This window comes from Pundamilia nyererei, unplaced genomic scaffold, assembly GCF_000239375.1.
Source record: "Pundamilia nyererei isolate P.nyererei 1_Seehausen unplaced genomic scaffold, PunNye1.0 scaffold00128, whole genome shotgun sequence".
Taxonomy (NCBI): Eukaryota; Metazoa; Chordata; class Actinopteri; order Cichliformes; family Cichlidae; genus Pundamilia; species Pundamilia nyererei.
In genome coordinates, this window is record NW_005187529.1 from 840978 (window position 1) to 867159 (window position 26182).

Genomic DNA, 26182 nt, shown 5'->3' on the forward strand with positions numbered 1-26182 from the left:
TATTCCTGCGGCTTTTGTGATCTTACAAAGCTTCAAACGACGCGTCGACTATTAAATCAGTCGTCGACGATTTTGATAGTCGACGTAATCGTGACTAGTCGACTATAACATATCCATTATAATGGCATTAACCTTGCAAAGCACTATATTTATATCAAGAGTGCATTAATAATGATTCTTGTCAAAAGCTACAACGTATTATATTGTACACATGCCTGGTCCCATCATATGTATTATAGATAGCATTACAATTTTGGCATTGCGGGACAGAATGATGGTGTTTGAATATTCTGTCCAGATATATTTGCATATGGAGTGCTAATGTGTTAAAAATACCTTTTATAGCAGAGCTGTTATACTGAACTACATTATACTGAGGGCATATAGAGATTAAAGTTCTTGAAAGATCTGTTGTTGTTGGATGTATTTACTTTACACTGATATTTATTTTTTCCACTTATCTGGAAAAACACAGGAACCTAAAACCCTTGGGTGAAGCTTGTTCTGTTTGCTGTTGCTTCTCTCTGCTGGTCTAATCTACCAGAGCCTGAGATTAGCTGCTTTGCAATGGGTGATGGACATTAGGAAAACTAATGACAGGAAAAAACCCCAACAAAAAAACAGAAACCAACTGCTTTTATGCACCTGAGCCACTTTTTGGATTAGTGTTTGTGCGTTTGTGTGTGTTTGCATGCATGCAGGACATGCGGCAAGGATTGGAGGATGATGATGCTTACCAACACATGTGGGCACAGTGCCGTTCCACTGGGCCAGGGCATTGGGCACAGCCTCGCACCTGATGGCATTGGAGCCGTGCAGCGTGTAGCCTGGACTGCATTCAAACAGTACTGCCATACCAATGCCAAAGTCATTCCCTATCCGCTTCCCAAAGCGGGGCTCAGGGACTGAGCTACACTGAGTGGCGCTTGTCCGAGGGACAGCTAAGGATAAAGGGGGAGGAAGCGAGCATTAGAGGAAGAAAGACAAAGAGCGGTGGGTGGGTTTGTTAGGCAGAAATACAACAGGGAAAAGGAGACAAGGAAAGACAAAGGAGGTAGAATGCAACAGTAAAGCCCTTGTGAATCTCCTCGCGCGTCATTAGTCACTCTCATCTGCTTTGCCAGGATAGGCTATTTGACTCCACATCATTTTGCTTTGTTCAGACATGCCCAGCCGTATCCAGTGGCACTCTGCTGAACAGCCCTCTGTTTGATGAGCGCTGGGCTAAAGTACCTTCACCTTCCCCCGAAAGCAAACAAATGCAGTCAATCTAGCAAATAATTAATTGGATGAAACTCTGGAACTATAGCAGAAAATGTAACGTTACCTTGGTAAACAAAATGAAATCCTTTGGCTGTTTCTGTTCCATTTGTGGTAAACTTTAGCATGATCTTGTTTCCTGAACTCAAAGGTAGGGTCTCACCTACACAACAAAGCAAAAAGAAAAACATAATCAAGACATTATCGGTGTGATTTAAATTGAAATCAAAAGGATGTTCTTAAGTGGTACGGCACAACACAAAGGATTCAGTGCTTTTCTTTGTTTCAACATTTTTGACAGTCTAACCAGGTAGAATGTGACAACAATTTACAACAGCTGGTTTGCTTTTGTTATTTTAATTGGGATCTCAGGAGTTTATTCAATTACAATCATAATGTAATTATATAACATCAATATGAGAATATATGAAGGGAAACAATCTTTATCCCCAGCAGCTTGAAGTGGCTCAGATAACAAACATTCAATTTGTTTAGGAAAAATAGTAATTTGATTAGAATTGAGTCGCATGTGATGTACTGCCCGCAATTCTAAATGCTGCACTCGACCTTTCAAGGCCCTAGCCATACTTATGAGCAAAGAGAAACTAGGCTTCAAAGTCAAAGAGTTATGCTCTTACCTGAGTGTGATCCATATATGGAAGAGAGAAGGGCTGAATCTGTTGAAGAACCATCATAGATCTCGACCACATCGCTGGTCAAAGTCTGGAATACCACAAACTGACCAAAGAGAACTGCAGGGAAAGAAGCAGCAGAGGACAGAGAACAGAAGACAACATGAAGGTGAATTTGTGCCAATAAAGGTTTAGATCTGTCAACATTCATCTGATTTACTAGTTTGTACAGTCCCAAAGAGTGTGGCTGCTGCTTTGGCAATACTGCCGCTTGCTTGTAGTGAATAACATGCACATGTCTCTGCCCTGACAGACAAGTAAAACAGCCAAGCTGCATTCAGTATCAGCATTTGTACGACATCTATCGCTGGCCAGTTCAATCTTATTCTGCTGATTTACACAACCCTTCAGCGAGGCTGATTTATCAAGCTATTATTTACCGATATCAGCCACACACAGACACACAAACGCGCGCGCACACACAGATTCCAGATGGGATTTCTGTGTTTTTTTTTAGCCCTCACAATTCCAATTAATATAAGTTTTATGTTAAGAACAGTATAACACTACGAGGGCACTTCAGGACTTTATAAGCTGCAGTAAAACATGTGACTTTTGGTGCAATATTCTTTCTGGACAGTAGCTTTTTATAGGTCACATTTTTCTCAGGCAAACTAACATCTGCTCCCTACTATAAACCTTTCCGTGGCATTTTCTGAACAACCAATAATTAGGTATTCCTTTGAACTGTGCATCTTTCTTTGGTGTGCCATGGCATTTAACATGTTCGGAATGACCTTCATACAATAGGGTGTTTTAACACCTAAACTAAAAGCAAAAAATCCCCCTTTTTCTGCAAAAATACTGCAATTTTGAAGGTTTAAAAACAGCCTTTTTAATAACCAAATAACCAACAAAATGTCTTTGCAAATATCAGCAATGCTACATTTCCTTCCTGTTGCTGGAGGGGTGTGTTGGTGGGGGCAGTGGATTGACAGCAGCTGACAAGGTGAGCTCAGGCACAGGCAGGGGAATGGGAGGAAGCATAAATAAACTGGCACTGTAGCCTAAAAGCCGTGGGCAGGGAGTATTTTGTTAGCAGTAGTACTGAAGAGTAAGGACACGACAAGCATCCAAAACAAGTGAAATTTGGAGGAAGGTTTACACGCTGTTTAATATGCCACACAAGAGCAGTTAATTTGCTGTCTAGCCCCCAAACTGACATTTGCAGAGCACTTTTCCTCTGTGAATGTTTGTCCGCTCACTCAACAAACCAAGTTGCAAGACAAACGACAGTACATCAGTCACTGTGACTGCTTGCAAAAGAACAGTGTTGTAAATATGTAAATGTAAATATGTAAATGTATGTAAATATGCCCTAAATTAATGTGAGGTGACTGCCTGTATGTACACAAATTTCCATATTAAGGCAGATAAGAAATTAAGAGCAAAAACGATTTTCTGTCTCTATTGAATTTGGATTTTTTTTTCTTGAAAAAGACGGGACATATTACTGTATGACAAGCAATTTCAGCTGAACTTTAAATATGATATGTATTAGCCGTTCGCTCCTATTTCAAGTGTTAAACAATCCTGATTTAGCCAAAATGAATAAATAAAGACCACTCAGAAAGTCACCCGAGTCCATGCTGCATCACCATAAGCATAAAGGCACAGGGAAGCGATCTGGCCGAAGTATTTGTAGTATCTGACCTTTAGTTTAATGAAACATCCATTTCTTGATGAAATGTCACATGAGAACATTACAGTTTATCGCAAAATAATTAAATCTTGTCCTTAATAAAAGCAGTGAGGGAGAACTTATGATAATGAACAGAGAATTATTTAAATAATGCTCTGCATAAATATTTCCAATTAAGCATTCCTGATTATATCGATGTGTACACATCCTTGAAAATAATCAGATTTTTTTTTACCAAATGAATAGACATGACCAACTGGATCACTACCTCTGCAACAACTCGTGTTTGTGTCTGTGCAGTTGTGCGTGCCAGTGCAAATAAATGTACTCTATGCGCGCGTGTCAGCAATGATGGTTAGGAGGCACCTTGAAGGCTACTTATACTCAACGTGGCTCTTGTTTATCCCTTTCTCTGTTTTCCCACACTCAACCCACCATTCTGGTTACATTTACCGCATTGTTGCAATAAGTTTATTTCTCTGTTTGTCCCGAGTCACCGTGCTAATTATTATATTCACAGTGTTTTCCAAAGAGCAGCAATTATCACAAAATCTGGCAGGAGCAGTTTTCCTTCATCACGCCAGGCAGGTCCATAAACCCTGTCAGTAAGCGGCAACTTACACTGCGCCATTCAAGCTGCACAGATAAGCACTCACACCATGACTCCATCAGTGACTGTGGGCACTGAATCCTTTATGTCTGAAATGCAGGTATCACAATAACAATAGAAAAAAGAAGAAGAACTATGAGTGCCCTCCGTTTCAATAAAAATAAATTCTGCACTGTATTACTGAGATAATTAATGCCTTTTAAAGTGACAGTAATTCACAATAAACTAATTGTTAACATAGAAAATTAATCCGAGACACCATACTATTGTGCTTCAGTGGGTAGAGTCAGAATAAAATAGCGTTCCTAATCAAAACAGGTGGATTCAGCAAGAGCTGATCCTAAAGACAAAGTTAAATTCTTTATATGTTTAATAATGATAAGGAACAAATACGGTCTATGCTTGCTTAATATACTAACAGAAAAGCCATTTGAGGAAGCAGATTTACTAGATTTAGTTTTAAAAATTACTATTCATTTAAAACTTTGACTAGGAAAAACTGCAAGCAGTTGTGGTGACTAATAGGACATCTAGAGGGTGAGGGTGTCGTGTACGTTCAATTACAAGGTGACCACCTAGTGGGAGGCAACCTGTTGCCAAATAATGTCCAACTCTGCATGAATGCAATCACTCTCTGACAACTTCGCAAAAGTTCTCAAATAACTAGTATGTAATTGATAGATAAGCTACTGGCTGGACTCTAAATGTAAATAGTTACATGTGAAATCCTGTATATGTAGACATCAACCAATTTGTGATTTCCCTTTGATTTATCACAGTTAAATTCCTGTATTATTACAAATAGATTGTATGTAATTGCTAACTGGACCCATTCAATCGTAAACTACTAAAATGAAAGGAGACTCACTCTGTCTAATTGCAGTTTTAACACCCTCTTTATGACCCAGTAAGACAACTGGTGAGTGGTTGCAGACCTGGTTCCCATCTTCCGAATTCATTACATGGTTAAAAGCATTTCTTTTGTTGTGGTGCTGCCTCCAACTACTGTTTTCCCCTAATGTGATTGTACCATGAAGTAGAAAAAGCATCTGTTCTAACTGGTACACAAACATACAGATTATCAATAACTGGGCTGCAGAAGAGCAGACTTCATATGGCTAAAATCTATAAATGAAAAGCAAGTGTGGCATGCTTTTTGTCCAGTAACAGTGTTCACCTATGTGTAAGCACACACAGGATCCACCTGAAAAGGTGTCAAATAAAAATAACACAATCAACAGAGGCAATTGCTAAAGGTAGAAAAGGCAGCATATGTTTTTCCTTCTGGCTATGAATTATGCAGAATTTTCCTGTCTTCTTCACTTTGTAGCAGTACCCATCTCCTCTGGCAGGTAGCCAACCACCATGAAACCACTATCCCCACTACAAAGCTAAGAAAGACACAAGGAGTAAAAGACACTTAGCAGGAAACAGAAACAAGGGAATAAGTAACCCCTAAAAGCCACTGGAGGCAACGCTGCATCTTATGGCCTAAGAGGCAAATGACAATACAGAAAACATGAAACGAACAGCAATGACATGTTTTTGTAGTCTAACATCTCATTGCTGTAGTAGTTTGTTGAACTTTTGTTTTAATAAGGGTACCCCGCTAGTTATTACTTGTTGCAAAATGTAAAGTGTCAAAAATGAAACGACAGCCGAACAAGCTTCATAAAGCAAAAAATCCCCCAAAAACAGAAACACATGGACACGCATGAAGTGGTGTTCTCACCCAAAGCAGCACAGGCAGACCTGTTTCCTTATCTGTTGAGTCGAGAAAATACCTATGGCTGAAAAAGAGTTTGAATAAGAGATTATTTTACCCTTAGGGACAGCTCACTGCTGCGGTATTAGCATACCAACACCCTGTTAGAGGCTGCACTCCTGTGCTCTGAGCACACACACACACACACAAAATATAAGCACAATGTCGCTCATTTTTGCCTCTAATCCAAAGCCAGCCATGCATGACTCCAATCTGCTCCTTTGCTGTAATCATGTCCAGATATTAAGTCAATAAATCATCGGAAACTTGTTACCTAATTTGTGCAGGACTATGATGAATCTGTTGTCCTCTGGGCATCGTCATGGTAGTGTAATGCACTGCACTTGGACAATGGGAACAATTTTCATATCTGCATCTTCACCTTGAATTATCTCAACGCAAGTCACTTTAATCCTACACCTCTCAGGGTATTAGATCGTGATATTCGTATATTCCTGTATCTCAAAACCAGTAATGCCTGCCAGGCACCGATAAAGCATGAAATGTACAATTATACTTTGATCCTTCTCTTGAGTGATGGCAATCTAATTTTTTCCAATTTGAAAGCAGTCATTCTGGAAAATGTGACAAGAGGCTTCAATGGTTTTCTACCATCTCAAGTGCAGCCTGGCAGATATGAATTGAATCAGGGGAAACGTTTAAATTAACCATGCAATTTAAACAATCAAGAAAAGTCTTAGGTGGTCGTGCATTACATAATTTACATTAAATGTAATGGCAGAGGAGTCCACACTCAAAGATACACCTATCTAGAGTTGCATAAGACATTTCTACTTCAAAACAGAGAAAATTGGTTCAGGCATGGGCTCAAAACGGTGATAGTTTCCACGCACAGTTCTTGCAGATATTTTCCAGCACATTCACACTGTAAGGAAAAAAACCCTTGCCACCACATCTCAAAGGTGCTCTATTGGGCTGGGATCTAAAGAAAGTACACGAGGAAAGTGAAGTAAATTAAAATCACTGTCATGCTCCTGGAGCCATTTGGAGATGATGAGTGCTTTGTGACAAGGCTTGTTATCCTGCTGGAAGCATCCATTTGAAAAAGTGCAGACTGTCAATGAATGGGTGCACCTGGTCAGTAACAATGTCTAAGTATGTTATGATGTCTAAATGGTTCTCAGATGGCATTAAGGCAAGCAATGTGTGTCAAGAAAATATCTTCCCTAAGTTACACGTCAACAAACAACCCTTACTGTGTGCACGTTGTAAGACAGGTCCATGATTTCATATAGTTTACTCCACTTGCCATTGGAATTGTAATTCCTTCACTTTATGGAATTATGCTCAGGGGTTAATGTGGGCCATAACAATCCAGAACGGCATTCCAACACCGTCAGTAAATAGAAATACATAGTAATAGATTAATGCATAATACTGCTGAATCCCTGTGATTTGTCCATCTTACATTGGTTACTCAACTTCAGCATTTAGCTAGTGCTACTGAAAGGAGCGAGCATAAATGGTGCTAATTTTGTTTAAGTGGCAGGTAGTTTCAAACACAACAGCTCCACAAACATCAGCAAAAACAAACTGTGTGTGTGGCCAAATAGGTGCAGTTGCTGTTTTTCCCAGGGAGAGAAAAAATGTTTGACAGTACAAGAAAGGAATATGAGAGATATTTTCAAAGGTAACGAATGTTCAGTAAGAAATATTTGATAAAATGGAAACTATCCTAATTCATTTAATTTTTAATCAGATATTGGATCTATGATGTGCTGCAGAAGTTTCTTACATATTTTGCAATGTATAATAAGTTGGGGTATTTTTGGGTTATTCAAAGGTTGTATAAAGGGGGTAGTTTAGTACGGTTTAGTGCATGCTAAAGTGGTTAGTTTGCAGCACTGTGGTGTAGTTTGCAGTAATTCACTATGGTGGACAGATACAGGGTAGCAACAGAGTAGCAATGATCAACTTAAATGAAAGGTTACGTTGCTGATTAGATTCACTCACCAAATACTACCTACTATGTAGTGGTTGGAAATCAGCTACACAGCTTATGAATAATCTACTTGTATCATGTTGAATTCAGCTGGCTGGACAGGTCAGTTGATTACAGCCTGCAGATGAAGTAAAATCTAATGGAGCTCAGAATACAAATAACTATGTGTTTTATTTTAAGTGATTATTCTCCCCATGGTGCTATACATAAACTCAGAGTTCTCCCACCTGCCAAATCCCTCTTGAACCGACTACGCTATTCAGTCTAGTTCATAAATCAATGGCATAAGGATCACACTAAAATTTCTCAGAGTGGGTCTTGCAGGAATATTCATATTTTGAGGCATCACATTGTAAAAGCATTTTTAAATAAAACTGCTGTTAAATGGAAGTGTTGCTCAGAAGGCCGTAAGCAGACAGATCTTTGTTGTTCACACTCAGTATGTCAACACTCGAAGAAATCCACCTAGTCTCACCTTTATTCGTGAGGGTTTAGAATGAAGTGTGTAGCTATAGCTCTCTTCATCCTGACTTTTAAAAGGTTCACATCAAAATACAACGATCACATTTAATGTTGTGGAGTGACTAATTAATCAAACATCAGTAGTACCCCATAGTCACCTGCAGCTTTTGCTCATTTTGAGTATTCTCTTTCTTAACCCTAACCTTCATCAGGTGAATGACTCGGCCACTCAGTGATGTTTAAACTCACATTTTCTTAACCAGCACATTTACCATTGCTGTAGAATGATTGAATGACATTCACTGAGCTTTTAATATACTTGGATGGATGCCACAGAAAGCCCAAGCAATAACGAAATTGCCATATTCTTTAAAAGATGAGGAGGGTTGCTTGTCATGAGCCATTCGTAGCAGCCTATAGAACCTTTTTTCACAACTCTACCACTTTCTTATTGTGTTCCTGTGAGCGACAAACTTTCTTTTTTGAGTCTGATCAGGGGGTTGCAAAATGCATTGAATCCAACAGTTTGTCATTTTCTAGTTTCCCTATTTGCATCCATTATTCTTATAATATAACCAACATAATATTTTGGTGAATCAACTACCTCTGAGAAGACTGAAAATTATTTTAATTACAACCATAACAAAAGAATCTACTTTTCACTGCTGGGAGTGAGAAATGTGGTAAACGGCAAAAAATCAGAGAGATTTAGAGAGACTTTAGACTCAGTGAGGGGAGCAGAGCAGAATAAAGCCCAAAGGAAATAAAACTGTTTCAACATCTTCAACATAACCATGTCACACAGCACATAGAAGGTTTTCCAAGAAGAAAATAACATACCTAACCTAAGGGCAGGGTAACAGAACTCCAAATGCTGAAACTACTAATGCTGGAAAACAAGTTTTTCGGAAATGCAAATCTGGCAGTATTATTATTTTTTCTTTTTTAGATTGTCTGAAGTAACAAGAGATCAGTCTAATAGTTTTCCTAATGACTGACTGCTACCACCCCTTCACACTGAACTTCAGCCGCACTTTTCATCTGACTGTCTTATCATTTTAGCTTTTAGGATCGAGTACATCTCCTGTCACAAACAAATGCAAATCCTGGGAGAGAAGAGAAGCAGTCATTGCAAGGTTCTATCAGTGAATGAAGAAACACTCAATGAACTATGATAAAAACAATGCACATGTGCATGACCGTGCTTTGCATTTCTCCAATCTAAAAACAATACAATTTCTCTTTTTAAGCATTTAATATGTTGCCTTATTTCACCATTTTCAATTCAACATATGGTTTAACATGATTTGCAAATCCTCACATTTGTTTTTTCTTTACACTTTACACAGCATCCCTGCTTATCTGGAAGTAGAGTTTAAGAACCACTCAAACTATAATTCACCATTACTATGTTCCCGTGCAAAGGTAATAGCAAGAAATGCTACATTTCATGCACATTTAAAAAGAAATGTGCAAAATACAGAATACACTTGCTGCAAATGTAACTGTTAAGGATTAACTACATACCCAAGTTGCGCCCATTCACCTAACCAAGCTGAATGCAAGTGTATTGTTTTCAGACAGCATGATAAGCATCTACTGATATTATGAACTACTTCCACATTTGAAATTCTACTTACATAACAAATGCAATAAATTAGTAGGCTATTCCTACCAACATATTAAAAAAATATACTAAGCACCAATGGTTATTTTACACATGATATACTGTATATAATGGAGCCTAAACATGATGCAGGCATCTGGTTTTTCAGAGACTCGGTCTCCGACTAATACACCATTAAAAACAGTAAAACGTGGTAAGAATTCCTCTTCTGATTCTGATGAAGACAATTCTTTTGTGTCATGTGACAGTCCTGCATAATTGACTTCTGATTTCTTTGCGTTTCAGTCCAGTCAGTCACACAACCAAATCTGAAAGCATCTTAATGTGAAAAGCTAAAAGAGAAGAGATTACTAGTTTAAATCTCCATCATGCTAAAACACAGCACCCATCATAAAATATTCAATATTAAGTGTGCATGCAGTACAGCACTTCAATTTTATTCCATTTCACTCACTTGCAACCACATCACTTCTCAGTGGTGCAAAAAGAAAAAAACTACAGTATTTATCTGAAATGAAGTATAAGTCTGATAACAGGCTCTGGTTTCTGAGGTATCATGTTGAAGCTAATCAGTGAACCTTGACTACCTCTGCAGGGTCTCTATCTCCCTCTGTCCTTGCTTCAGTGTGAAAGGCCTTAAAGGGATTTTGTCTGACAGTGAGGCAGAAGAAACTCTAAAAACTACCTCAGTTTCACTTTTTGTGCATGTTTATCATCTTGCCGCATGTACAAACTCAGGCGAGACCCAGGGAAGACGCCCGCGTCATCTCCATATCTATTTTATTGAGATTCTGCTTCTACCTAACATGTATGTTTTATTTATTTTTCCCATTGGCCAATAATAACATGCCCACTTTCATAAGTACACAACTCCCAGCAATTGCTTCCCATAAGCTGATTAAACTTAGCTTCCAGCCAGCTTCTCATTGACTTAAAGTTTGTTAAAAAGGTGCATCTTTCAAGAACTTTTGCATCTCATGTTTTACAATATTTTACAAATAAAGTGTTACTGGATTCTGTCCATTTCAGGTCTGAGTCAAATTAAAAGCAAAAACATATTTTGAGGCCTCTTTAGATTCACCCCTTTTTTTAAATTGTTATGTGTGTGCATCTAAATCACAATCTTTGAAATTTGAGAGGTCACATCCAGAGATGGGCAGTAACGCGTTACTGTAATCTGATTACTTTTTTAAACGTAACGAGTAAAGTAAGGGATTACTATCGCAAAAACTTTAATTAGATTACCGTTACTTTCCCGTAGGAACGCTGCGTTACTGCGTTACTAAAACCGTGATTTTTTTTTGCGAGAATGTCTCATGACAATAACGTAAGCGAGTGCGATGTTCGTGACAACAGCTGTGTGCAGATCAACAATGGATAATATGTCAAGTACAGGAGAGAGTATGAGCATGCAGCGTTTAAAGTGTGGAAGTACTGATCTTACTTTGAGTTTGATTCCATAAAAAGTGCCAAAAACATTAGTGTCCGTTGTGCGTGGGAAGAAAACTTCTTTTTACAGCGAAAAAACCCCTAAAAAAGCACCGAGTGCACAACGACATAATGGGAAATTCACAGAGAAACTCGCGGATTCTTCCACTGACCACTGCGGCACACCTGCACCAGGGTAAACCTCCGCCTACCCCACTCCTGCTTTACAGGTGAAAATAGAGCAAAAGATCCACTAGTCTTTGACTTTATTTTCTGCTGTGTTTTACTTGCATCTATTTGAAAGACTGAGTGTAAACACAAAAAATATTTTTTTTTATGTGCTGGAATGTGCAGAAAATAGGTTTAAATGTTAAACGAATTTCTTTAATTCAGAGAATGGTGCATATAAATTAATTTTTACTTGATGCATAAAGTTAAAAGATTAAAACTGATAAAACAAGTTAAAAAAAAGAGACTTTTCCATTTGAGTACATTTTGTGATGGATTATGCAAAAAAAGTAGAATTGGGCTGAAAGATCTATCGCTTTATTACCTATTCAGGTTGTAAATCGTGTTTTTAAAAAGTAACTAAGTAATTAAGTAATTAATTACGTTTGAAAAAAAAGTAATCAGTAAAGTAACGGGATTACTTTTTGGGGGCAGTAATCAGTAATTAGTTACTGATTACTTTTTCAAGTAACTTGACCAACACTGGTCACATCTAAAAATAACACTATTGTTGGTCAGAAGTTAAAACTATGGGAAACAATTCAGTTCGATTCAAATCAAGGTGCTTTCTATTGCAAAGTAAAGACCTACAATATTAGAGACATACAACAATCAGACGACTTCCTATGAGCAAGCACTTGGCGACAGTGGGAAGGAAAAAATCCCTTTAAAGAGGAAGAAACCTCTTAAACCCAGAACCAGGCTCAAGAAGAGGCAGCCATCTGCTGCGACCAGTTGGAGGTGAGGGGAAGAAGACAGGACAAAAGACAGAGTGTGAAAATAATTATTAATAATAACTACTGCTCAGTAGTAGAGTGGTGTATAAACACAAATGGTGAAAAGAGGTGAGCAAAGAAATGATCAGTGCATCATGGGAAGCTCTCAGCAGCCTAGCCCTATTGCAGTACAATTGAGGAAAGGTTAAGGGTCCCCTGGTCCAGCCCAGATCATAAGCTCTATCAAGTTTCAAGCGTAATCTTAAAAAGAGAGATGGTGTACGTTGTGTACAGAATCCATACTGGGAGCCGGTTATACAGAAGTGGGACCTGAAAGCTGAAGAACAGAAGTTGCAGCAGATGAGCCTGATTCTGCCGGAGGTTTTTTCCTGTTAAAAGGGAGTTTTTTCTTCCCACTGTCGCCAAAGTGCTTGCTCATAGGGAGTCATTTGATTGTTGGGTTTTCTCTGTATGTATTATTGTAGTGTCTACCTTACAAATATAAACCGCAACTGTTGTTGTGACTTGGCGCTATATAAATGAATTGAATTGAATTCAGGTAAAGAGGTAAACCCCTTGAGGACCATGCTCTTCTAAGAAACTGCTCATCACATCATCATAATTTAAATGGAACGAAACACAGCCACCTTTTTCCCCACACTCACTGGATTGGCCTTAAGGCAAAGTATGCAAAAAGCCCAAATAAGGCGCTAAAAATACTAACAGCACAAGCAGTCGTGAAAGGTAAGAAAAATGGAAGCATATGTTTGTCCTTCTGGAAATGAATTATGGAAGAGCTACCTGTCACCTTTGTTTTATGGTAGCGCGGGCCTTCTGAGATTCTGAGCTATGACAGCATACACAAGCCTCATTTACAGAAACCAAAGGGATTATATGACAGCATCGACACATATATTTTTAATGACCCATTATCACAGCGAAATTGCATCAGCTCTTTTGGCAGGGTGTACGTGGCTGTACCTTGGCACAATCTGTATGCAGCCCATTAGGCTTTTATCTTGGGTAAAAACTCTGTTCGGTGCATTGAAAACTGTAACTTTTGGTTACTCAAGAGAGAAAGAAAACTGTAAGTGGCCTGTGGCTTCTTTTTACTTCCTGCTTTAACTGCACTGATACTTTTTTCTTGGCTTGGGTTTTTATTAGTGTTTGTACTTGCTGACTAGAACTGGTTTATACGGCATTCATTAATGGGGTTTTAAAGGGTAACACAAGCCAGTACAATGACAAAGAGAGCACCCAGAATCTCTGCAATCTTGAAGTCTTCGAAATCAGTCAGAGTCATCATTCAAGACTGTGTCTTACACACATCAAAAACCACATGCTCTATCATGAAAGATCTCCAACTCAAGGCAGAGCCAAAACAAATTCACAGTTTATATTAGGTTGAGGGAAGTGTATGGTGTAAGCTGATGGAGACAGACAAGGTAATGATTTTGTTGTGTAGGATGTAGCAAGTCATGTGCTGGGGTGGCTCGAGGCAGAATCTTACACTTCAGCAAACATCACTGATGAGTCAACAATCAGCCCCCGGGGTCTACGCTTTATGATCGCTCTCAGCAGTACTCTGTTCCTCTCGCCCTATTCTTCTCATTCTCTGTCTCGCTTATTATAACCCCCTCATTTATTATCTCTCGCCATCTAACTTTCTCTCAGTCTTTGACATTCAACAAAGTTCGATGTGCCTCTCTCTCATAGTTAGACCTTTTACCTCTTGAAGTCTCGACAGTCTCTCTCTCTCTCATGCTGATTCTGTCCGTCTTGTTAGAGCCCAGATTTATTACAGCAATCTGCCAGAGCTCCTGTCTCGCCTACTAACACATACAATGGCAAACATCATGCATATGTTGTTGTTACCATTATATAGATACGTACACTGAAGCTATAAAGGGCCTCGGGCGGATAAACAGAGGTGAATTAATGTTGTCTCTACGAAATGAAATTCACCATTAACTCCACACGAGAGACCTTGGACCGAGAATGTACCTTGGGATAAAATGGACCATTTGAAAAGTTAACCACAGGTTAAAAAAAAATATGTATATAGATATATATGATATGCTTCATAATCTTGTTAAAATCTTGTTAAAATTAGGTCTAAGGCTGGACCTGGAGAACATAAGGTGAAACCACTGCATTGTGTTGCTCTAATAGTCAGGCTACAAATGGCTTTTGATGTCATTTTTAATGAGCTTGAAATTCACAGTTTATTTTCAATGTACTGATCTGAGAGTCATATCTCAAAACAAAGAAAAACCTGCAAAAGAAAAACACCCAGAAATGCCACAGAGGGTCCTAATTGGAAGAGTTTGGATCACCTCTGAAGCCATCAACATTTGGGAAGAGGGTTGTAATGAACAAGCAGATCCTTTAGGCTAAACAAAACAGACTGGGGAAAAAAAACAAAACACAAAAAACCCCACAACGAGACCAGAAGCACAGTTTGGAACTTTTTATCCCTTCCAAAAAACAAACAAATAACCATTTTTTCCCTCTGTGAACCCCCGCAAACAATGAGGTTATCCCACGTGTCTGTTTTAGGCAGGAAAATACAACATCCTGTCGGAAGTATAGGACAAAAAGTTAGCCGTCGAACTCGGCGTAAACAAGAGCAAATGCCTGTAGGCAGTGTATATCTTTATGTTTCCAAGCAGTGCCCAAGGCAAAGGTTGAGTGCCATGAATAATTCACGCCTTTACAAAAAGAAACAGAGTTATTGTTTGAAATATGACTACAAACATTATTTCTGACAGAATAATTAAATATTAAAGGGCAAGACAGATGCACATTGTACCTTAATGACATTTGAATGAGGCAAAGTAAAATAAGCCACGCACAAAATATGAGTGGTGAGATACCAAGAAAATGATGGCTCACCAGTGACTGCAAAGCCTCCTGCTTCTTGTTGACTATACACGCACCATGGTTTAAGCACTGGTGTCTACTGTCAGCTATTATTTTTATGATTATCAGTGTGGAGACAGTACGTACATATGAGCCTATACATGTGTACACAGGCTAAGAGTGGTGACGAGGTTTATAAATACGAACGGTCTACTTTCATACCAGCAAGTCCTTTGCAAGACAGCAATAATTTGCATGATAGAGACAGTGCTTCAGGGAGAATTGTTCAAGATTACATAGTGGTGCATAGTTATTATGGATAAATGTTTATGTGCATACATTATATCATATCAGATGTAAAACACGACAAACAAAATGCAGTCCAAACCTACAAACAGTAAGGATACATCAAGGAAGGTATACACCGATCTATTCATTCAATGAGACAAAAGCACAACAGCTTGGGTAGAGTAGTTAATCTATACAAATTCTACTATGGTTACGTAAAACAAAATATCTGCCAACATCCCATTCATGTATAAACAAGCTTTCTCAAGCTTTTGCACCGACCACCTGTGACAGAATCACACACCTTAAAACTGCGCTTTTAGGGAAACTAACAACAAAAAAGGAAACCCATCATCATCAGTAGTAATACTTTTTGCATTCATGCAGCAATCTGGATATCATTTTATATCAGGTTAAACAAAGTCTGAATTCTTCACTAAAAAAAGAAAAAATAAGAGTGCTTCGGCTGCTATCTAATCACTCTTTTAGACAGTTTCCTTTGGTGCTTCAGGTCTAACTTCCAGGTGCCTAAGCAACAAGACAGTTGAAGGTGGGGAAAAAGAAATCAATAGCTGACTCGCTCTGTCACAAATGTAGCAAAGCTAAACTGAAAAAGTGATTTATCTTTTCTTTTTTGCTGAGAATGTACAGTGAAAACCTTTATTTTCTCACATGAAGAACATTTTCCCATCCTGTTTGCTGTACACTCATATCAAAAACAATCACATACTCAGTCCACCATTGCTCTTTAAATCAATATAAAATATAGGTTAACAATAAAATGAAACATGTGAGTGTCACTTATCTTTTTTCTTTCAACAGTACTTTGATTCTGAAAACCAACAGCTCATGGCTCATTGCAATCTTGGCTAGCATTGGCTATACACAAACACTGTACTGTCACTTAGTTAATCAAATATTCTATCAATAATCAGGAAAAAAAATGAAATGGTCCAATTCATCTTAAATGCAGTGCTTCCAACTCCAAATCTGTTCAGATTTCTGAGGACTCTCACTAACATACTGTACTTATATATAGAATTTCAAACATTCACATACACTGCATGATATGGATATCTATATTTAGGTCTGTGTAAACCCTTGTGGCTACACTGTGACAGCAAAAGACATATATGCACATAACATTCCAGTTCTCCAACACAGGTGTAAATCCCTCTGGTCACCGGGTCGGAGTGAGGAGATGATTTTCCACTGACCTTTTCCTGCAGCTCCAGCCAGGTTCACACAATGTCTGAAAGGCTTATGGTATGCCATCGGTCATATGAGGGACACACTTAGACACACGTTTGACACTCTACCCTAGGCGCTTACAAATTTCAATTACCTGTATACTAGACACTGAAATGTGATTTCTGTTATCACACTGCCCAAAGGCTAGACTCAGCTGCCAAGCTACTACAGAGAGAAAACAGAATTTCTCTTCTTATTGTTTTATCTGGAGGGAAAAACACTAAAAATGCTGGACGCTTTATTCAGTAACATTAAACCGCCCCCCCCCCCAAAAAAAGTTTATTTATGTGTTTTACTTAATTCATGTGCACTGGTTTCATATCAGCTCAGCGAAGTAAAGTATGCATGTCTCAGCTTGTTTTCATGCACTGATGTTAGTTCCCAACTCTGTTTCAATGTGCATGTGTTTGTGTGTTTGCACTTGTTAGCCTTACTCGATTCACAGCTCATGGCACGTCCCAAAAGCACTCAGCCAAGAGGAGACACCTTCATTTTTTTTAATTCATTCATAATATTAAATCACAATGCAGTAAAAATTACAAAAATAATATCACGATTTGAGAATTCTACAGTTTGATGCTGGTGGCTTGGGGGATGTCATTTGATGTTCTGGCTTTAGATTCACAATTTACAAGGTACTAGCAAAACAAGAGCCATGTGCTGTCACGGGTGTATTATAGCTAGTGAAACATTTTCAGCCTGCTCTACCCAAGCTGCGAATCCCATTTCCTGCAGCCTCACCACAGCAGTCACTCCCTGGAACAAATGCATAAGCCCAGGTGGGAATGTTGCTTGGCGACTTCTACACTCCATTAAGCATTTGCTCCCAGTTTAAGCAAATGCTGCATTTTAATGCAGTGTTTATTTACAAAAGTTTTGTGGTTCCCTGGACTCCAGGCAGCGGGAGATGGCAACAAAGGATGTAAACTGTCGGACCGGATCATCGCACAGGGGATTAATCTGTGTTTCTAAAGCACGGGGCTTTACAGAATAAAAACATCTGCCTACATTTCGGCTCTTCATTATGACTAACATGAAATATTGAGTAGAAATGCATCAAGGTCTTCTAGAGATCTTTGCTGAATTATGTATACACAGGAGTCCGTGGATAAACTGAGCACCAGAGAATTTGCTTGCGCCGTCTATTCCCCACAGCCCCTCGCTGCATGACCTTCCTCTCCATTACCTACACTACGGAGCATTTTTCACGTCAACACAATCAATTTTTGTTTGCCCTGATCCTGTTCTGCTTTTACGCCTCTTACTGGAACCAAAATCCTGCCATTCTTTACGCTACATTTCAGCTCATACACAAGAGCAGAGGGTAGCTGAAAGAGGTGCGGCACACACCCAACTCTGTAGTGGTATGGAACCAACATCTGTATGTATCGATTCAATCAGATTTCCTCCAACACATACTTGCAATTGGCTTCAATATTTATTACTCAGCCATTTGCGTGATTGATTTTTATATATGGGGAAGTCTACACAAACCGAATCCTACCCAGCAGCAAACATGCGTGCCAGTGGCCGAAAGCATCAAAGTACCACTCTAAATTGAAAATGCATGCAGCGCAAATTAAGCTCCACAGGAAAAGGGTAATTCAAGTTTGAGCATTGTGCTTGGTGACCACATTTTACAGAAAGCTTCAGTTTCTTCACAGGCTATCTTCCATGCTCATGTTGGAGCAAAAATTCACAGAAAACAGATTATTATCTGTTAGCCTCTTCTTTTTTCTTCTTGGAAGAAAAATATTTCTGGCTGCCACCACATATCAGCTATAAGCAGCATTTGAGCAGGCAATAAGTAACAGCTTTTTTGCAGTTCCATGAAAATAATACTTAAAATGCTTACCAAAGTCCCCAGGGACAAAGATGTCATAGACACAGGTCTGCCCTATGGTGTAATTATGCGGGTAGTTTGGGGACAGCACAGTTCCCTCTGAACCTGTGAAGTGACCTCCGCAGGGAGCTGTGGAGACAGCAAGGCAAGCAGCAGGGAAGCTCAGTTAACAAATATGAGGCAACCAGCTAATAATACCTGGAGGAAAAAGGGATTAAAATAAAATTAGTGCATCTATTGAAGGGTAAGCAGCTAAAAATCACACGCACACAAAAAAACAACAACAAACTTTAAAAGTTGCAGACAAATATAAATTTGTCCAGCAAATAAAAAATAATTTGACATTTGAGAGACATTTTGGACACATCTTCAAAAAGAAGAGTGAGCCATAAACGCAGAAAAGAAAAGCCCTGAGATGTGCTTAGAAAGAGCCAACGGGGAGAAAACCTGCAAGGAAAAATACTTTTTGCCTTTAAAATACAGAAAAACACCATCAGTCTCGGGAACACAAAAGCACAGCATTCCCACATGCCTGTGACTTTAATCAGCCCATACGGCTCAGCACCCTGTTTTGAAAGATTCAGATTCAATGACTCAGCTAAAGTTGGTCTTTCATCAGACATCCAGCGATTTTTGAAGGTGCTTCGTTATGATGTATAATTCTAATTGATTGCATTTTCCTATCACTAACCTTTACAAAGCATATCCATTAATTTTAATATCTGCTAATACAGCGTGTGGCTAAAGCTAGACTAAGGTCGCTTAAATTTAATTGTCATTAAACATACATCTCTCAAAACTTTCCTGCTACTCTCAGCAGATATTTAGCCAGTGATATTCAGTAGGCTTGTTAATATTAGTTGCAGTCTGTCTTGCTGCTGCATCGCATCTCATAGTCTGATCTTAAGCTGTTGATAATGTACCTAATTAGCTAAGAGTCGCTCTAATGCATTTACCACAGACCTCACGGACCGAGCCATCAGGTGGGAGAGCCTCGACTGTAAACAAACACAGTCATTTGTATTAGGGAAGCTGTCACCAGCTGCTCTGAACCCCCTTATGGCCCACACTGTGCACATGTCACTGCTGTTCCATCGAGCAGCACATGAGAAGTGAGCAAAGGTGCAGAAGAATGGATCAGCGATTTATCCGCATTTGCTTGCTGAAGTAGCAAGAGGCATGTAATCAAACACATGTGACACGGGCACGCGAGGCTCTAATTCAAGCTGATTTGTCAGACAGAATGGGAGACATGGTGCTGTGGTGGGGGAGGAATCTGAGAATGCTACTAGTGGGAAGGAAAGCAAACTGCGCTGTCAATCTCGAGTAGGAAAGAGCGGCACCAAGGAAAGCAAGGGATTCTCAAGATATGCTTTAACGGTTTCTGTCTGACAGCCGAGTGCAGTGCTGCACAGAGAAGAGGGCAGGCTGCAAAACCACTCATTTTATGTTTTGTAAAAGGCTGATAGTTAAGAAAGAAAGCTAAATGCTTTAGAGAAAAAGGCGAGTTATTACCTCATATGATTACATAAATGGTGATTTAAGAACTCAGTGCATGAAAAAATGATTTTTAAGAATGCTTGGATTGTCTTCAAAGTACGCACACAGCAAAATCTTCATATGATTACTGCATTTAGCAGTAAATCGTGTTATATTGTTACAACACTCCATCAATACAAACAGGATCGCAGTTTGAAGGAACGGCCTTCAAATATTACGTTTTTGAATCATTTTTCAATCATTAGATTTAGAATTTGAATCATATTGACCCTTTCCTTTATTCTACTTTTCTTACATACACAAGGGAGAAAATGGAGCAAATTGTAGCATAATAAAACAAATCTACTATACTGAAAGTACAAGAATAATCTGTAAAGTATGATACCACTAGCCAAGAAGCCCACAGGATGCCCTTAAGTTTGGGTAAGAATCACAGTTATACTCTATACTAAATATTAGTTGCTGACCTGAGTGACCTTGACTAAAAGTCCTGCTGTCTGTAGTACAATTTAACAACTGAAAACACAGTGAGCCATTATAGACTTGTTTAACGTAAACAGAGTGTACAGCTTGCTAAATAACATAAAGGAACAGTAGCTGGCCATATGTTGAGGCAGCTGAAGCCATTACATTTAGCCTTGAGACGGTTCAGTCATCAGTTCAGATGCATTTTCAAAGTGAAAACACTTAACGGAGAGCTGTTGATGGACTCTTTAGTAAAACACATAACCCCAGGGCTGTTTAGTGAAGTTACAGAGGTGTCAACTGTAAAAGCAATGAATAGCTCCCTGGCGTGAGGCTGGGTGCTCCCGTTCAGTATGTTCAGTGCAGCAAATGAGCGCTGAATTCTAATTTAACCTTGATAGATTTAAGACTATGACAAATATTAAAACGGTTACCGCAAAGAGAAGAAATTGGATATCTCACTCCTTGCATCTTTTTGCATTTCTTATCACACTGTAGAGTTACCTTAAATTCAAATCAGTAGTGGTAAATGGTTTGTCATGAATATTGCTATTCACCATGAAATGCTGAACCTACAGAATGCCAACAACAATAAAACGACGCATTTGCAAACGAACGTTATGTTCACTAGTTTATTACATCAAATTATAGCTGAATGCAATTTGCCATTTGGGAGTGTCGTTTAAATCCAGAAGACACAAATACCATGCAGGGCAGAGTACTGTGTGGATCTGGAATTGGACACTATGCTTTGACTCACTCATGATATGCTGTAGTTTGCCCTCCATAATCCCAGTTCATGAGTGCTGCACTACAGCTGAACCCATTATATTTTTGTCTTTATTGAGTGACCAGAATGTGCTATGTTCTACATGTGCATCAAACAGACAGCAGCGTGCGCCACATTTCAGCTCTTTCTTTTTTTTTTAAACACAGCGCTCTCCTGGTATCACACTGTATCAAATATTGACCAAACAGCTGGAGTGCAGTTTTCTGCTTCTAAGGCCTTCTGTTATTGCCGAGGTGTTGCCTCTTACCTTGACAACTTGGTTTAGCTCTGTCCCACTCGGGTCTCTTACTGTTGCCCATGACACACGTCAGTGTCGAGTAACCCTGCAGCAGGTAGCCAGCCTCGCAATGAAATGTCACCATAGATCCCAGCTTGTAGTCAGTACCCATTCTAGTGCCATTCATCACATTCCCGGGATCAAAACACGCCTCCCGCAGTTTAGCTGCCAATCAAAAAAAACAAAGCTTTTACAACAGTGACAACTACCTAAAATGAGAGGGATTTGTTAAATGCATTAAGCGTTACACAGATTGCAAGTTTCTGTTTAAATTAACAGCACTGTGGTATTAAAAACATTAATTAAGATTGTAAATTTGTGGCAATAGAGGAGGCTGGGTCTTAGGCTAATCTCCAAGTAGCTGTGTGTAGTGTTGTGTTCAAAAGACAAGATGTGTATCAAAGGAAATCCCCTGCTGAACTACATAAACATATTCAGTGGAAATGCTTAAAGAAGCGCATGCTCAAGCCTTTAGAGTACCTTTGTATTCCAAATGAAAGCCAGTGTAGCTCACAGAGCCGTCGCTACGAAATGCCAAGTACATGAAGTTGGAAGTGCTCTCAATCTTCTCAGGAAGTTTACTGTCTTGGAAGCTGCCAATCAGATGGGCGCTGCTGTCTGGCCCATCGTAGATGTACAAGAAATCATAGTTTGGCTCAATACTGAAGCTGTGACAAGCAAAAGAAAGAAACAAATGAAAGATAAAAACAGTTATTATTTTGCCAAGCCTTAACCACCAGATTGTACAGATTGAGAGATTTAGAATGCAATTGGGTCTCAAAATGAAAGTGTGCACTGCAATGCTAGAAGTGAGTCATGCCAAGCGATTTGTTTTGCATCTCCAGACAAAGAGATAAAAAAAGATATCTCCCCCAAGAGGTGAGAAGAGATTAAATTGTTGTGACACTGCGGTGGCACAAAATCTTCCCAGACGGCGACGGCAATGCAGTGTGAAAAGATCGCTTCATATTGTAGCGCTGTATATCAAATCACATGCTGCAGTCAGAGAGAGAGGGGAGCATTTGTTTTCAAAATAATGAGCGCGGTTTATGACGAAAATGTAAATAGCTTGGAGATAATTGCATTTGAGTTGGATCAAGGCAACTCCAATTTAAAATCATAACCCCATCCTTTCATTTGGCAATTCCCAAGAGTCAGAGAGAGAGAGAGAACGGCATTGTGCTAACTCTATTAGACGTTTGTTTTGAAAGACAAAGCTGAAGAAGAAACATGGCGAGTTCTCCGCCTTCACCGCGAAGTGTGCGGAAGTACAGAAACAGCAGTGTACCTTTTGTTCCTTTCCAGGCTTTCGCAAAAAGTACTCGACAGTCAAAAGAAGACTGCCCAAGAAAACTGGCCTCGGGCACATCTGTGGCTTTGCTTTGGAGATATTGGTGCTGCATGCTTAGATTGCAATTAATAATGCAAAGCACACAGTCGGACTATCTTTCAGCATATTTAACGAGATGCACTCCTATCACAATTCTGCGATATAGTATTCACCCACAAACCACGTTTCCCCACATTTCAGCAAAGCAGGCTGAAATACTACTCCTTCTAAGTGTCTGTAAAGGCACCGCTGCTTTCTCCCTATCTCCCAACACACCTTGGCTCAAACTTAGGTCTTCTGCTTAACACACATGGTCAACTGTGCTTAATGCTGTGATGCTATAGCAAGTTCCACTGCAGAAAACAAGCAATTCCATTGCACAGCCCAATCCACTGCACATCCACTGAGAACTGAGTCCATTCTGTTTCAGACAGGTTACAAAAAAATACCACAGGTTTAGGGAAAGAGTCAGCTTGTAAGCTATTGGCCCATGTTTTTAAGGGACAACACTATTTTTGTTTATCTATTGGCCTTCTCACATCCTGCAAATACATCAAGTCCTCACATTTCTTTTGACTAAATACTTAATATAAGTGAAAAGTCCACACGTGTGAATAATACATCAACCCATGTGGTTTAGGTTCTGGTGTTGTCGTATTACCTGATGAAAGCCAGGGAGATGACATAGTCAGAGTGAACTGCGATAAGCCAGTCACAGTCTTTGCTGTGTGGGTAGGGATGGGGGTAGTTGGGAGAAAGGATGAATCCCGAAGACCCTGTCACATTCCCACCACAAGGAGCTTGAGAGATAAAAAGGAGGAAGAGATGAATGAGAAAAAAGCTGTCAACACATAAGTAGTCTTTAAATGTGCTGCAAATGCCTTTAGCTAAATTCAGCTTGATACATGTAAGGCATGTACACTTATGGGTCGTTAAATTTAACTGGCTATTTCTATAACCTTTGTAAATCTCCATCAGCCGGTGGTGCAGTAACAACGATTAGGGCATTAGAAAGGCCACTGTTTCCCCCCTTTGCATTATAACACCGTGATACGCCTGACAATTGAGCTGATTCATTTCAATACGGTGTGCTTTTACAACACAATGCAATGCAGCATCTATATATACATTACATAGATGCTGATATACAATACATTTATATCTGTATTTTTCAGATATAAATGACTGAAAAAACAGTATGTATCCCTTACAAGACTTTATTCCATATGCTATCATGTTAATTATTTAATCCGCCTTCATTGCTCCTTAATCTCTCTGGGACTATGTGAACGCATAAAGTATCAATGTAGCAAATCAATCTGAAAGTCAACAGACTCAGTAGCATGGCTATGTTTGTGACTATTTCAATGTCATTTTCACTGCCTCGGGCACTCCCCCACTCCCCATAATTCTTTGCGCAACTGTCAACTGTTGATTTTGATGAATAAACTAACAACTGTCACAGCACAATGAAGCAGTGTTTGTAACACGACGGTGACTGTGCTGTTTTTATTAGGCATGGTGACACTTTATTAGCACATGAACAGCTGACATTTACATCAAGTTTTCAGTAACACAGAGATGCTTCTGGTGTCAGTGGATTATGCCAAGTTGTGTGATTTTGTAATTGCACTCCAAGACTTGCAAACGCCTAGGTCTTTCATGACGAGAAAAAGAGTCTGTTAGACCAGTTGGCAGCAACTCAAGAACATTTAGGTTTCTTTGGACCTACTTAGTGTAATTATTTCTAATTGCATTGTTAGGTAATTAGCCGTTAAGCTCCAATAAGACACTGTTTTGGGAGACCATAGACTACTCAGTCTTTTAACCAACAACAGAAGTGGATTTGTCCACATAAGAGCTGGCAACAGCTCAAACATATCTGAAGAGTGTTGTTTATTCTACACACACTTTTAAGACATGAGTGAGAGAGAATTATAGTCTCATCTGCAGTCGGTTAATAGACAAACTCTTTGCTCTACCTCTTCCTCTCCACATCTCTTCTTCCCTCTGATCCTCTACACTTCCCTGCGCAACTTCTTTCTTCAATCTCCTCCACACTACCTCCCTTCTCTCTTTAAATCTTTCTCTCTCTCACCAATGCAGCTTGGAGGGCTGGGTTGCCAGTAGTATCTATTTTCCACTTGGATGCAGGTGATTCTGCTCTCTCCCTGCAATTCATATCCCGGATCACAGGAGAAGGTCACAGAGTCACCCGGCTCCCGCCCTTCTCCGTTGCGACTGCCATTCATGGGAATACCTGGATCTCTGCAGGCTGTTGCAAGCGAACCTGAAGGGCAAACACATACGTGTGATTCACAGACACACAGCAAAAGCAGCTGGGGTCCGACATAAAATGCACAGGAAAGAATGCACAAGCGTTTCCATGTAGGGTTATGTTTAAACTGCAGCTCAAACAGAGTTACAGCACAGAGCCCATCACAGCTCATATCAGTCAAAATCCTGCCATGTTTTCCTAATCTGTTTCTCTAAAACACAGCTATGCAGCAGCCAAAGGCTTTGATAATGTTCTGGTAAATTCTGCTGGATTTCACAAATATTCAGCATAACAGACTCTCAAGATAGACTCAAGACTAGTTTAGTTTATTGAACTTCTGTGTTGTTGTTGTTATTGCTGTTTTTCCTAAATCAATCATATCCAACCGCTCATCAAATTAAATATGTAAAACACAGAAATTTGATCTAAAAGGGCAATGTCTATTATATAGCATTCAATGTGATTAATATTTCATAATGTCACATACAGTAAAGTGAAACAAAGCTTTTACGAGTCCTCTGAAAATTAAGTACCGGGTACACCCTATATTCAATAGCTTGTAGAAACAGCTTTAGGAGAAATTACTTGAAGAAATCATTTTCTTCAATCATTCTCATGACTGACTCACTGACTGCAAAGTGCCCAGGTCCCATGGCTGCAAAACAAGCCCAAATCATCATCATCCTTCCACCTCCGTGCTTTAGTTGTCATGATCCACGATGATGTGTGAAGTGTTTGTTTATACGTGTGCCTCCTCCCATTAGAGTGTGAAGCTCTCTCTCCAAAGTGTGTGTACGTATTTATGTGTTTGCCCCTGACTGCTGGTTTGAAAAATTGCAAAATTAACCCAGTAACTTGCAGGTTTTGTTCCCCGAAACCCCATTCATGTCCTCATTTATAAAGTT

The 26182-nt window shown here is 39.3% G+C and overlaps 1 protein-coding gene across 1 annotated transcript in view; it reads right to left on the reverse strand.

Annotated features, from left to right (window-relative positions):
- Positions 1-26182, reverse strand: part of LOC102195523 (CUB and sushi domain-containing protein 3-like) — a 230622-nt gene that overhangs the window by 87532 nt on the left and 116908 nt on the right. Inside the window, exons 27-34 of the mRNA XM_005743207.1 lie at positions 25098-25289; positions 23661-23799; positions 22150-22337; positions 21640-21834; positions 18650-18766; positions 1899-2012; positions 1328-1423; positions 738-941 (exon numbers count right to left, since the gene is read on the reverse strand). Of these exons, the coding sequence (XP_005743264.1) occupies positions 738-941; positions 1328-1423; positions 1899-2012; positions 18650-18766; positions 21640-21834; positions 22150-22337; positions 23661-23799; positions 25098-25289 (1245 nt within the window). The remainder of the gene's footprint in view (positions 1-737; positions 942-1327; positions 1424-1898; positions 2013-18649; positions 18767-21639; positions 21835-22149; positions 22338-23660; positions 23800-25097; positions 25290-26182) is intronic.